Source organism: Papio anubis, chromosome 1 (assembly GCF_008728515.1).
Source record: "Papio anubis isolate 15944 chromosome 1, Panubis1.0, whole genome shotgun sequence".
Lineage (NCBI taxonomy): Eukaryota > Metazoa > Chordata > Mammalia > Primates > Cercopithecidae > Papio > Papio anubis.
In genome coordinates this window covers 158844883-158858408 of record NC_044976.1, presented here as the reverse complement: position 1 = coordinate 158858408, position 13526 = coordinate 158844883, and the positions used below count along the sequence as shown (strand labels likewise).

General features: G+C 41.5%; 1 protein-coding gene across 5 annotated transcripts in view; it reads right to left on the bottom strand.

Annotated features, from left to right (window-relative positions):
- The window catches only part of KLHL12 (kelch like family member 12), a 39023-nt gene extending 29941 nt beyond the window's left edge, over positions 1-9082 (bottom strand). For 3 of the 5 annotated variants that reach the window (XR_004179245.1, XM_031656946.1, XM_021928546.2), the window contains exons 1-4: positions 8925-9013; positions 7851-8138; positions 5736-5975; positions 719-872 (exon numbers count right to left, since the gene is read on the bottom strand). Coding sequence is in view for 4 of the 5 variants with exons in the window: in XM_031656946.1 (XP_031512806.1) it covers positions 719-872; positions 5736-5975; positions 7851-8138; positions 8925-8993 (751 nt within the window). In the remaining variant the exon portion in view is untranslated. Of the gene's footprint in view, positions 1-718; positions 873-5735; positions 5976-7850; positions 8139-8924 lie in introns of all 5 variants that reach the window. The other 2 variants (XM_031656953.1, XM_009189761.4) reach the window with 2 other exon arrangements.
- Positions 9083-13526: the final 4444 nt, after the last annotated feature.

Sequence of the window (13526 nt, the reverse complement as noted above, 5' to 3'; positions counted from 1 at the left end):
AGGAGATCGAGACCATCCTGGCGAACACGGTGAAACCCCGTCTCTACTAAAAAATACAAAAAACTAGCCGGGCGCGGTGGCGGGCGCCTGTAGTCCCAGCTACTCGGGAGGCTGAGGCAGGAGAATGGCGTGAACCCGGGAGGCGGAGCTTGCAGTGAGCTGAGATCCGGCCACTGCACTCCAGCCTGGGCGGCAGAGCAAGACTCCGTCTCAAAAAAAAAAAAAAAAAAGTCTAAAAAACCTGGGAACTGTAAGGGAAAACAAACCACCTGTAATCCTGTGAAAACATAACTTTAATATTTTGTGCATCAATTTAAATTTCATTTATCTTAATGAAATACTACCACTTAATGGCCAGATAAAGAGTATCCATGTAGATTATATACAGTATCAGTTTTTATTATAGTTCCTTATAGATGTGTTATATACATGTATGTAAGAAAACACATAATTTCTCCTTCCTACATTTTTTTTTTTTAAAAACAGAAAAGGTGCAAATGCTCTCTTTTATAGTGCCAAATACTCATATCTGGAGAAGTTCCTTTATAGTGCTATTGACATCTGATCTCTTATTGCACAATGAGACAAAAGCCATGGCTAGTAAACATAAGCATCCATAGTTTGTCTCCAAACTGTTCATGATTAAGTTTACACTATTAATTTTCAATCTTTCCAGGGCTATTTCAACATAAATAATAGCAAGTTTTAATGTCTGTACCTTTCAACTGAAGCAGACAGGCTGCAGGTAGCAGTTCTTGTACATTCTCCACTGTCACATGTACTGTTTCTGTGTACACAAAGTCCAATAAAATTTCCATGGTAGAGGCAGTCAAACCTTGGATGTCAACATAAGGTTTCCCCTTCTCTGAAAGCTGAAAATTTGAAAGGTGAAAAAGAATGATGGTTATAATTCCACAAGATAAAGGCAGAATCTCATACCTAAGAGCTTAGAGATGTTAGTAATATTAATTGAACATATATCTTTAAAAATTATAGGCCAGGCATGGTGGCTCACGCCTGTAATCCCAGCACTTTGAGAGGCCAAGGCAGGTAGATCACCTGAGGTCAGGAATTCAAGTTCAGCCTGCCCAACATGGTGAAACCCCATCTCCACTAGAAATACAAAACTTAGTCGGGCATGGTGGCACATGCCTGTAGTCCCAGCTACTCAGGAGGCTGAGGCAGGAGAACTGCTTCAACCCAGGAGGCAGAGGTTGCAGTGAGCCAAGATCATGCCACTGCATTCCAGCCTGGGCACCAGAGTGAGACTCTTTCAAAAAAATAAAAAAGTAAGAAAATAAAAAAACAAAAGTATGCTCTATTTTGTTGGATTTTAATAAAGCAAATATGGCACAATATCTGTAGTCTTCCAAATGAAGTGGGTAGTTATCTATACCCCAGGAGTAAGTAATAGGTGACACCTTCCTGGAATAGCAATTTTGCCAGTGAATAACTTTAAAAATCAATTTCTTATTAAAATACAGATGTGTTACAGAATAGAACGCAAAAGTTCCCATGAACATAACACTGTCCATGAATTTTTAAGATAAGACACAAAATTTCAAAGAAATTTCATGTTTGTAGAGGACCTTGTGGGTTATAACTTCAGTCTCTCCAGGATTACCTAGTTCCTATCATCTGTCCTTAGATTACATTTTTTCTTCCTTGAGATAGGGTCTCACTCTGTTCCCCAGGCTGAAGTGCAGTGGTGCGATCTCAGCTCCCTGCAACCTCTTCCTCCCAGGTTCAAGTGATTCTCATGCCTCAGCCTTCCAAGTAGCTGGGATTACAGGTGTGCACCACCACATCCAGTTAATTTTTTTTTTTTTGAGACACAGTCTTGCTCTGTTGCCCAGGCTGGAAAGAAGTGGCACAATCTCGGCTCACTTCAAGCTCCACCTCCCAGGTTCAAGCGATTCTCCTGCCTCAGCCTCCTGAGTAGCTGGGACTACAGGAACATGCCACCACGCCCGGCTAATTTTTGTATTTTTAGTAGAGATGGGGCTTCACCATGTTGGCCAGGCTGGTCTCCAACTCCTGACCTCAAGTAATCTGCCCACCTCAGCCTCTCAAAATGCTGGGATTACAGGTGTGAGCCGCCATGCCTGGCCCTTAGACTACATTTGGTAATGATGAAAAATAACATGCAGCTCATCCTAAGGGACTTTCTTATGTAACACCATCCGAATACAAATAAACTATTTGTTACTTTTTCAAAATATTGGGTTAGACTAACTTAATTACTACCAGAATATTTAGTCTGAATTGTTAGTAGTATATCTTCTTGAAGCCGTGAGTACTGATGAGGCCAGATAATCATAGAAAACTGTTTAGCTAAGGGAAGAAATCTTCCACTTTACAGGAAACTATCTGAAAATACCTTATGAAAATTTTACTAGATCTTAATCTTAGTTTAGAAATTCATTTTACTCACAAAAGTCTGGTGCATCTCCATTATTAACTAAATGGCTTTATTATTTTTGATTTCTCCATCAGCCAGAGAATAACCAAAAAGCACTCTCTACCAAAGCCAAGAACAAAATCAGTCCCTAACAGTAAAAAAGTCACTAGCACATCATTTTGAAAAAACATATTAGGGTTTATTTACATTTAATACAGTACTAATATTCATAAACAATTACTGTCCCAACACATTAAATGCATTCAATAATTATGATACTGAAATATGTAAGTACATGTATTCCAGAAATTTCTCATTCAATAAACTATATTTCCATCAAATAGTTTAAATATGGAGACAATTTCACTATGTAAGAACTCAGAGCAATTATACATTTTACATTTATATTTTGCTTTAGAATTTTTCAGCATGCTTCTCATTTACTACTATTTCATCTGATTCTCACAGCAACCTGGTAAGGTAGTTAGGTCTGATATTATTACTATTTAAGGGATAAAGGGTCTAAGGATCAAAAAAAGATGCAAGACTTAACCAGTCATTTAGCTAGTAAGAGACAGATATCATTCCTATCAAAGTATTTCAGAAAAAAAAGAGAGAGCGAGAGAGACATAAAACCCAGGTCCTCTTGCCTCAATCTTGTGATCTTTCAATCAGATGACATTTGAGGAGCATTTCATGGCTGAAGAGAACAAGGAAACCATCTAGTTCAACTGCTTTATTTTATAGATCAACCCAGTGAAGTGAGATGGTTCCCAGGGTTTATACAGAATTGCTGAAAGAACTAAGCCTAGAATCCAGGTCTCTGGACTCTCTCCTTTAAACAATTACTCTTAAAAATAAAGACAAAACCATCTAGCATTTTCTTGCCTGATGTCAGTTTTTTTTAATTTATTTATTTATTTTTTTTTTGAGAGGGAGTCTGGCTCTGTCGCCCAGGCTGGAGTGCAGTGGCCGGATCTCAGCTCACTGCAAGCTCCCCGCCTCCCAGGTTTACGCCATTCTCCTGCCTCAGCCTCCCGAGTAGCTGGGACTACAGGCGCCCGCCACCTCGCCCGGCTAGTTTTTTTTGTATTTTTTAGTAGAGATGGGGTTTCACCGTGTTAGCCAGGATGGTCTCGATCTCCTGACCTCGTGATCCGCCTGTCTCGGCCTCCCAAAGTGCTGGGATTACAGGCTTGAGCCACCGCGCCCGGCCAGATGTCAGTTTTTAAAGAAAGAAATTATCACTGAAGAGAAAAAAAGAATTAATTTCCAAATAATGAAAGAGTAAAGACAGACTATTTTCAAGCTGACAAAAAACAGGATGCACAATATATAATTAGCAATCAGCAGTTCTAGTGCATTTCATGCTCAGCAGCTGCTGGGTGACACTCTCTTTACCCAGTTAAATTCCAAATGCTTCTGATGATCTTGGGTATATCTCATGGCGAACAGTATAGGACAGGGATCTGCCTTGTGATATCACACAAGTTCATTTAAAAATTAGCCTGGATTAGCTGGAATGACCTGTCAGGTTCCTGTTTTCCCTACTAGCCATGTGACTGAGCATTGGCTCATAGTATTTTTAACTATACCGGTTTTAAAATTAGATTGTAGGATACTTCGGAGGCTAAGGCAGCACAAGAGTTAAAAACTGTTCGGGCTTTAGAGTCGGAAAATATAAAATTAAATCCCACCTCTAGCACTTACAAGCCATGGCACTTTGGGCAAGTGATTTAATATCTGAAACCGCATTCCTTCATTTGTAAAATGAGATGGTAATACCTACCCCTAGGGTGAGTCAGATATGCACAACAATCACTAGCACAGTACCTGACCCATAAAAGGTAGTTATCACCATTATACCATTCTGATCCAGCAGCAATATCTTCACTAAGATGATAGAACTAAAAAAAAAATACTTGTGCTTAAAAAGACTTTTAAAAAAGTGTTTTCATAATGAAATATTTCAGGCATACATGTAAGTGTAAATTATATAATAAACAGTGGTGTACCCACAACTGAGCTTTGAAAAAATAAATCAAGATAATTTATTTAAATGTGCTCTTAAAATCAGACTTGGGATCTTGAAAAACAAAGACTTGCAATGTTCTTTTCTGTTCAGCTTTCTAAGAGTATTCAACACAATATATTCAACAGCCTTACACCACATTTCAGGTATTCTGTCAGGCAATTACTAAGCAGTTTTTCTTAATACTTTGTGAGCACTACCTGTATTCTCTCAAGCCAACCTTTTCCTAATTCCCTTTGTTAAGTGCTTATAAGTTAACATCTTTTTTCAGGTTATACACTCTATGCCTGCACAGCTATTCATTAAAAACTCTTCTTCCTTTCATTTGAAGTTATCCTAACATCTACACTGATTTTTTTCACATATTGTTAGGAGGAGTGGGGTGAGGTCTGAATCCTACTCTTCTCTCCTTCCTTCCTCCTCATCCCTCTGGTACTCACTTAAAAATTTTTAGACTTTAGAAGGAGAAAAGGCCGGGTGCAGTGGCTCACACCTGTAATGCCAGATGTGGCCACTCTGGGAGGCCAAGGTGGGAGGATTGCTTGAGCCCAGGAGTTCAAGACCAGCCTGAGCAACACAGTGAGACCCTGTCTCTACAAATAAATACATAAATAAATAAAATTAAAAACAAAAAAAGGAGAAAAATTGGAAAACAAATTTAAGAAATAGTAAAATCCAATAACTGACATTTGTGTGTTTTACTGCATATTAAACTACTCTAAGCATTTTGTACGTTATTTCATAAAATAATCTTCACAATAACCTTAATAACCAGTTATTACATATTACTATTATTCCTAATTTAAAGATGAGGAAACTAAGGCATAGTTATCTAAGTGGCAGATCTTTTTTTTTTTTTTTTTTTTTTTTTTGAGACGGAGTCTCGCTCTGTCGCCCAGGCTGGAGTGCAGTGGCCGGATCTCAGCTCACTGCAAGCTCCGCCTCCCAGGTTCACGCCATTCTCCTGCCTCAGCCTCCCGAGTAGCTGGGACTACAGGCGCCCGCCACCTCGCCCGGCTAGTTTTTTGTATTTTTTTAGTAGAGACGGGGTTTCACCGTGTCAGCCAGGATGGTCTCGATCTCCTGACCTCGTGATCCGCCTGTCTCGGCCTCCCAAAGTGCTGGGATTACAGGCTTGAGCCACCGCGCCCGGCCTAAGTGGCAGATCTTATCCAGAATCTGCCAAAACATCACACTGTAAAAATTCACAATTATATCAAAGTTCTACTATTTTATTCAGTGAAATAAGACAACCAGAGTACCACGGGAGTTTCATTTGTGTGGGGCTAACTTATCACTTACCTCACTAGTGAACATGGCACAGAAGTAATCACTACAGGCAGCCAGCACAATCCGATGGGCAGGGAAGTCCTTCTGTTCTACTCTCAATGTCACATCACAGAGGGTATTGCTCTTCCTGAGGGAGTTCATTGAATTGAGGATGGATTTAGCATGAGTATTTGTCATTATGTCTTTGGGGGCCATAATGCCTCCCATAAAGCAGTGCGGAGAAAAAACAAAATGGGTCCTTGGATTCTGAAGCTACAAGAGAAAAAAAACAATGAGCATATTCAAAGAACTAGGGAAACTGAACATATTTAATTAGTTTTACAAATTAAGAACCTAAGAGGCTTCCCTCAGACCCAAACTTACACAAGTTGAGGGCACTCCTATGCCTGGCATCACCACCACTATCTAGTACATGTAAAAGTTCTCTCTTCTTTCTCTGAATTCCTCTATCACGGAGTGTCCCTACCACTTGACATTTATTATGATCAATGCTGAAACGTAAGTAGAGATAAACAATATATGTCCTGTAAATCTTCACAAGGTTCTTGTCTCAAATGACAAATTGAAAATATACAATTTCTTAAAGGTGTTATATCATTACTATTTAATATCCTTAAGTAGATAAGTATTTAGAGGCTGAGGATCCTGCTTTATATGTATGCTTTCTATCCTAGAAGTTGCACAATGAATGTTTACAATTTAATGTAAGAAAAAGTGTGTATTCAACTTCAACTTAGAGCAAGAAAGGCCAGTCAGTAAAAATAAACTTTTTTCTAAAGAAGTAGCCAAATAATTATGTCTGATGACTTGCAACTATATCTGGATTTCTTCTTAAAATGAAACTTCAGGCCAGGCCCAGTAGCTCACCCCTGTAATCCCAGCACTTTAGGAGGCTGAAATGGGTGGATCAGTTGAGGTCAGGAGTTTGACACCAGCCTGGCCAACATGGTGAAACCTAGTCTCCACCAAAAATACAAAAAATAGCCAGGTGTGGTGACGCGCGCCTGTAATCCTAGCTACCAAGGAGGCTGAGGCACGAGAATCGCTTGAACCCAGGAGGTGGAGGTTGAATTGAGATGAGATCACACCACCGCACTCCAGCCTGGCAATAGGGCGAGACTCTGTCTCAAAAAAAAAAAAAAAAAAAAAAAGAAAGAAACTTCAATTGACCTATTACCCTAACTGAATAGTGGAAACCACGCAAGTTATCGATGGACTTACACTTGCTTAAGATATTGAAGCTCCTCAACAAGAGGGTATTCCTACTCTGTATCTGTAAATGTCCATTACTGTTAACGAATCAATATTGGAATCCAAAACTTTCTGAAATGATCCGGCGGGGCGGGGGTGGGGGGACGGCAGAAAATCAAACTGTGGTCTCCAGAAGTTCGCAACTCACAAGTAATTTTTCAACAGGAAAAATGAGATCCTAAATTCTCATCTACTTCTGTTTATAGTTGGCATTTTACTCTATAAGCACTATAGATAATCCCTCCAACAACTCTGCATGACCCATTTTACAGAAAAGGGGGTGATTCATCAAAGCATGTTTTTCAAAAAGACTTAAGTCAACTTAGTTTCAACTCTAGGTGTGTAAAAAGTCTGGAACAAATGTCCATTTACAGTGAAGATAGCCTGGGGGGTGTTTTATCGTTTCCGTGCCAAAATGACAGTAACCCTAGTGCAGAGTGGCCTTCCTTCTAGGGGATTCCTGCCTCAACACTCCAAGTCTCAGCATATCCTTCACCCTCACCCTTCTGAAGTGACCTATTTTCTAGAACTTCCGTTAACATCTGAATAGAGGGATTCCACTTCGGGAGATTCGGGGCAGGAATGGGGTAGTAAATTCCGGAAAGACTACATTCTAGAGAAGGAAACGAACTCCTTCCTTCTGATACCACCAGGCATATGACCGGCGCCTCCAGATGGAGGTATCGCAGGGGGGCAATTCAGGGGAGAATTGAGAGGGCGACTGAGGCCAGATGCCCCGCCCCCCCGCCAGCCTTCCTCCTCTCTCGGGCAAGTCTCCCATTCCCCCTTACAGGAAGACCAAGGATGGGGGGTAGGGCCATAACCCGGAGTTGACGGACGGGAAGGGCTGACTGCCATCACTTCCGCGCAACTCACCTCCGCTCCCGAGCCCACACAGCAGCGCCGGGCCCGTCCCCAGCCTGTGGGGATGGAGTGGGGCGCGGGGCCAGCAGGCGGCTCAGGAAGAGCCGAAGAGCCGCCGCCGCCGCCCCCACCCGGAGGCTCTGGAGGCTCTGGAGCCGTCCAGGTCTGGTCCCTGCGGCCGCGCGACGTGATGACGCAATGCAGCTGGAGCACCGCCCTCCTCCCGCTCGAGTTTGCGTCACGTGAAGAGGTGGTGTCACGTGACCTGCCTGTACCCTGGTGCCGGGCCTCTGCACGTTGCTAGGAAGCCGAATTAGAAAAAGGTCTGGTGGGCAAGGGCATGGTGGCTCACGCCTGTAATCCCGGCACTTTGGCAGGCCGAGGCGAGCGAATTACCTGAGCTCCGGAGTTCCAGACCGGCCTGGGGAACACGGGAAAACCCCGTTTCTACAAAAAAAAAAAAAAAAAATTAGCCCGGCGTGGTGGCCCCGACTGTAGTCCCAGCTACTCGGGAGGCTGAGGCAGGAGGATCACTTGAGCTAGGCGCAGAGGTTGCAGTGAGCCAGAGTCGCCACTGCAGAGACCCTGTTGGAAAAAAAAAAAAAAGTCCGGGCGTGGTGGCTCACGCCTATAATCCCTGCACTTTGGGAGGCCAAGGCGGGTGTATTACTTGAGGTCAGGAATTTGAGACCAGCCTGGCCAACATGGTGAAACCCCATCTGTACTAAAAATACAAAAAACATTAGCCGGGCGTTGTCGCACGCGTCTGTAATCCCAGCTATTCAGGAGGCTAAGGCAGGAGAATCGCTAGAACCCGGGAGGCGGAGGTTGCAGTGAGCCGAGATCGCGCCGCTGCACTCGAGCCTGGGCGACCGACTGAAACGCCGTCTCCAAAAAAAAAAAAAAAAGAAAGAAAAAACAAAAAAGGCCTGATGTTGTGGGGTCCGGCAGGGAGCCTGGGAATGTATCTACGGCTCGGCGACTGTCCTAGCCTGAGTTCCTCCTTACTGCTCACGAGGCAGGGCACACAGAGAGAATTCCAACGCTTAATATGCCAAGCATCTGATTGCAGCAAGTATGTTTTACCTTCCAGGTACTGAGAAACTTTTTGACATCGAGAAAACCCACGGAGGCCTCAAATTTTTTCACGTCCATTGTCCACAATGGCCTTTTCGTGCCGAACAACGCTGCGGCGAGAATCCTCTGAGCCCTGCGACCCACAGACCTCAGTATATACTCTGCATCATAATGGGCCCTGTCATCACCACTGAATTGATTCTAAGGAAATTCTAATTGATTCAGTAAATTCTAATTGATTTTGGTGCACTTATCTTAGTGACTGAAAAGGCAAAGAGGTTAATTAGTTCAGCTTATCTGAATGTCTAGACAAATTGTGTTTGGTAATACTATTTTCCTCTGTGAGCCCTTTGATTTTTTTTTTTTTTTTTTTTTTTTGAGACGGATTCTCGCTCTGTAGCCTAGGCTGGAATGCACTAGCGCGATCTCAGCTCACTGCAGCCTCCGCCCCCCGGGTTCAAGGGATTCTTCTGCCTCAGCCTCCCGTAGTAGCTGGGACTACAGGCGCACGCCACCAAGCCAGACTAATTTTTGTATTTTTAGTAGAGACGGTGTTTCGCCATCTTGGCCGGGATGGTCTCGAATTCCTGACCTTGTGATCCGCCCGCCTTGGCCTCCCAAAGTGCTGGGATTACAGACGGAAGCCACACCGCCTGGCCCTTTGATTCTTAAGGATTCTAAAACCATAGCCAAGTGGGTAGCATTCTAAATTTACATTGTGTCCCCATCTTCCATATCATACCTTCCTGATCTAAAACTGTCCCTGACTTACAAATTGTAGAGAAGAGTGCAAGATTGGTATAAAATTTATTGGGGGCATTTTGGAAATATTCGTCGATTTTAATACAATTTTCCTTCACATATACTCGTGCACATGTAAAACAATGTATGTACAAGATTGCTAACTGCAGCATTGTTTGTAGATTAGATTGACAACAACCTTAAATGTCCGTTAGTAGGGGACTGATTCAATAAAGTATAGTACATCCATAAAATCCAATACCATGAAGCTGTGAACAATTTATATACTCTATTATTGGTGCAGAAAGGTGGAAGATATATTCATATTTACATGTGTATGTGTAAACTGTATTTGAAAAGACAAAATAAATTGGTAACATTGGTTTCTTTGGGGAAAAGAACAGGGTGGGAAGGAGATTTTTGCCCTTTATAATTGAGTTTGCCTTTTGAATTTTGCATCATGTGAATTAAAAATAATGTTCAGAGCCTGATGCGGTGGTGTGCACCTGTTGTCCTATCTACTTTGGAGACTGAAGCGGGAAGATTGCTTGAGCCCCGAAGTTCATGACCAGCCTGGGCAACATAGCAAGACCACGCCTCAAAATATATTTATATGTTCAATTTTTTTTGAAAAGTAAAAATAGGCTGGGCACAGTGGCTCATGCCTGTAATCCTAACACCTTGGGAGGCCGAGGCAGGAGGATCACCTGATGTCAGGAGTACCAGACCAGCCTGGGCAACATGGCAAAACCACGTCTCTACTAAAAATAAATTAGCCGGTCATGGTGGCATGAGCCTGAAATCCCAGCTACTCGGTAGGCCGAGGCCAGATAATCGCTTGAACCTGGGGAGCAGAGGTTGCAGTGAGTTGAGGTCACCCCACTGCACTCCAGCCTGGGCAACAGGGCAAGACTCCATCTCAAATAAAGTAATTAATTAAATAAAATAAAAAGTAAAAATACTTCCTTGTTTTCAGGATGTGAAATAGTACTTTAATGATATTGCCTAATTCCTGGTGGCTAAATTAAGGATTTTTCCAAATATGAAAAGGCACTTAATAAAAGAAGCTTTGTTTAGAGTATGCCCACTCCTTTTATTCACAAAATAAAAGATGAAGAAGCTGTTAGCAAGAATATCACACCAAAGGAACTAGTTCAGACTTCTGACTTTTTTCTTCTTTTTTTTTCTCTTTTTAATATTTGTGTGTACACAGTAGGTGTATATATTTAGGGGGTACAAGAGGGATTTTGATACAGGCATGTAATGTGTATGAATCACATCATAGAAAGTTGGGTATCCATCCCCTCAAGCATTTATCCTTGTGTTACAAATAATCCAAGTATACCTTTAGTCATTTTAAAATGTACAATTCAATTATTATTGACTGTACTCACCCTGTTCTATCAAATACTAGGTCTTATTCATTCTTGCTACTTTTTTGGTACCCATTACCCTCCCCACCTTCTTCCAGTCCCCACTGTCCTTCCCAGCCTCTGGTAATCATCCTTCTACTTTCTGTCTCCATGAGTTCGAATGGTTTGATTTTTAGATCCCACAAATAAATGAGAACATGCTATGTTTGTCTTTCTGTGCCTGGTTTATTTCACTTAACATAATGACCTTCAGTTTGATCCATGTTGTTGTAAATGACAGAATCTCATTATTTTTAATGACTGAATAGTACTCCATCATGAATAAATACCACATTTTCTTTATCCATTCATCTAACCTAAGTTGATGGACACTTAGGTTGCTTCCAAATCTTAGTGAACATGCTGCAACAAACATGGAAGTGCAGATATCTTTACAACACACTGACTTACTGCATTTCTTTTTTTTTGAGACAGAATCTCACTCTGTTGCCCAGGCTGGCGTGTGGTGGTACTCTCTCAGCTCACTGCAACCTCCGCCTCCCAGGTTCAAGCAATTTTTCTGCCTCAGCCTCTCAAGTAGCTGGGACTACAGGTGCCCACCACCACGCCTGCTAATTTTTGTATTTTTAGTAGAGACAAGGTTTCACATATTGGCCAGGCTGGTCTTGAACTCCTGACCTCGTGATCCACCCACCTCAGTCTCCCAAAGTGCTGGGATTACAGGCATGAGCAACCACACACAGCTGATTTACTTTCTTTTGGGTATATACACAGTAGTGGGATTGCTGGATTGTATGGTAGTTCTAGGTTTAATTTTTTGAGGAGCCTCCAAACTGTTCTCCATAGTGGTTGCACTAATTTACATTTCCACCAATAGTGTACAAGGGTTCCCTTTTCTCATATTGTTGTCTGCATTTGTTATTGCCTGACTTCTGGATAAAAGCCATTTTAACTGGGATGAGATGATACCTCATGTAATTTTGGTTTGCATTTCTCTGATTAATGATGTTGAGCACCTCTTCACATGCCTGTTTGCCATTTTTATGTCTTTTTTTGAGAAATGTCTAAATATTTTGCCCACTTCTATTTTTTAAATATTTATTTATTTATTTTGAGACAGGGTGTTATTCTGTCACCCAGACTGGAGTGCAGTGGTATGATCTCAGTTCACTGCAACTGCTGCTCCCCTGTGTCCGGCTCTAGTGATCCTCCCACCTCAGCCTCCTGAGTAGCTAGTATTACAGGTGCATGCCACCACGCTCTGTTAATTTAAAAAAATTTTTTTTATGAGAAGAGGTCTCACTATATTGCCCAGGCTGATCTGGAACTCTGGACTCAAGTGATGCACCTACCTCAGCCTCCCAAAGTTGGGATTACAGGTGTGAGCCACTACACCTGGCCTTAACCAGATATAATCAGATTATTAGATTTTTTTCTATAGAGTTGTTTGAGCCCCTTATATATTCTGTTGATTCATCCCTTGTCAGATGAGTAATTTGCAAATATTTTCTCCCATTCTGTGGATTGTCTCTTCACTTTGTTGATTGTTTCCTTTGCTGTGCAGAATCTTTTTAACTTGATGGGAGCCCATTTACCCATTTTTGCTTTGGTTTCTTGTGCTCGTGCAGTATTATGCAAGAAATTTTTTCCAACCCCACTGGAAACAAGAATTTAAAAAAATAAAATAAAGAAATTTTTGCCCAGACCAATGTCATGGAGATTATCCCCAAAGTTTTCTTATCATGGTTTCATAGTTTGAGGTCTTAGATTTAAGTCTTTAATCCATGTTGATTTGATTTTTGTATACGGTGACAGATACAGAGCCTAATTTCGTTCTTCTGCATGTGAATATCCAGTTTCCCCAATACCATTTATTGAAGACACTCTTTTCCCCAGTGTATGTTCTTTGGGAGCTTTGTCGAAAATGAGTTCACCATAGGTATGCGGATTTGTTTCTGGATTCTCTGTTGTGTTCCATTGTTTTCTCTGTGTGTTTTTATGACAGTACCATGCTGTTTTGGTTACTATAGCTGTGTAGTATAATTTGAAGTCAGGTAATGTGATTCCTCCCATTTTATTATTTTTGCTCAGGATAGATTTGTCTACTCTAGGTCTTTTGTGCTTTCATATACATTTTAGGATTGTTTTTTATGTTCCTGTGAAGAATGTTATTGGTATTTTAGAGATTGCATTGAATCTGTAGATTGCTTTGGGTAATATGGACATTTTAATAATATCGATTCTCCCAATCCATTAACATGGAATATCTTTTTATTTTTTGACATTTTTCTTCTATTTCTTTCATCAGTGTTTTATAGTTTTCATTGTAGATTTTTTTTTTTTTTTCCTGAGATGGAGTCTCACTCTGTTGCCCAGACTGGAGTGCAGTGATGTGATCTTGTACTGCAAATTTCGCCTCCCAGGTTCATGCCATTCTCCTGCCTCAGCCTCCCAAGTAGCTGGGACTACAGATGCCCGCCACCATGCCCGGCTAATA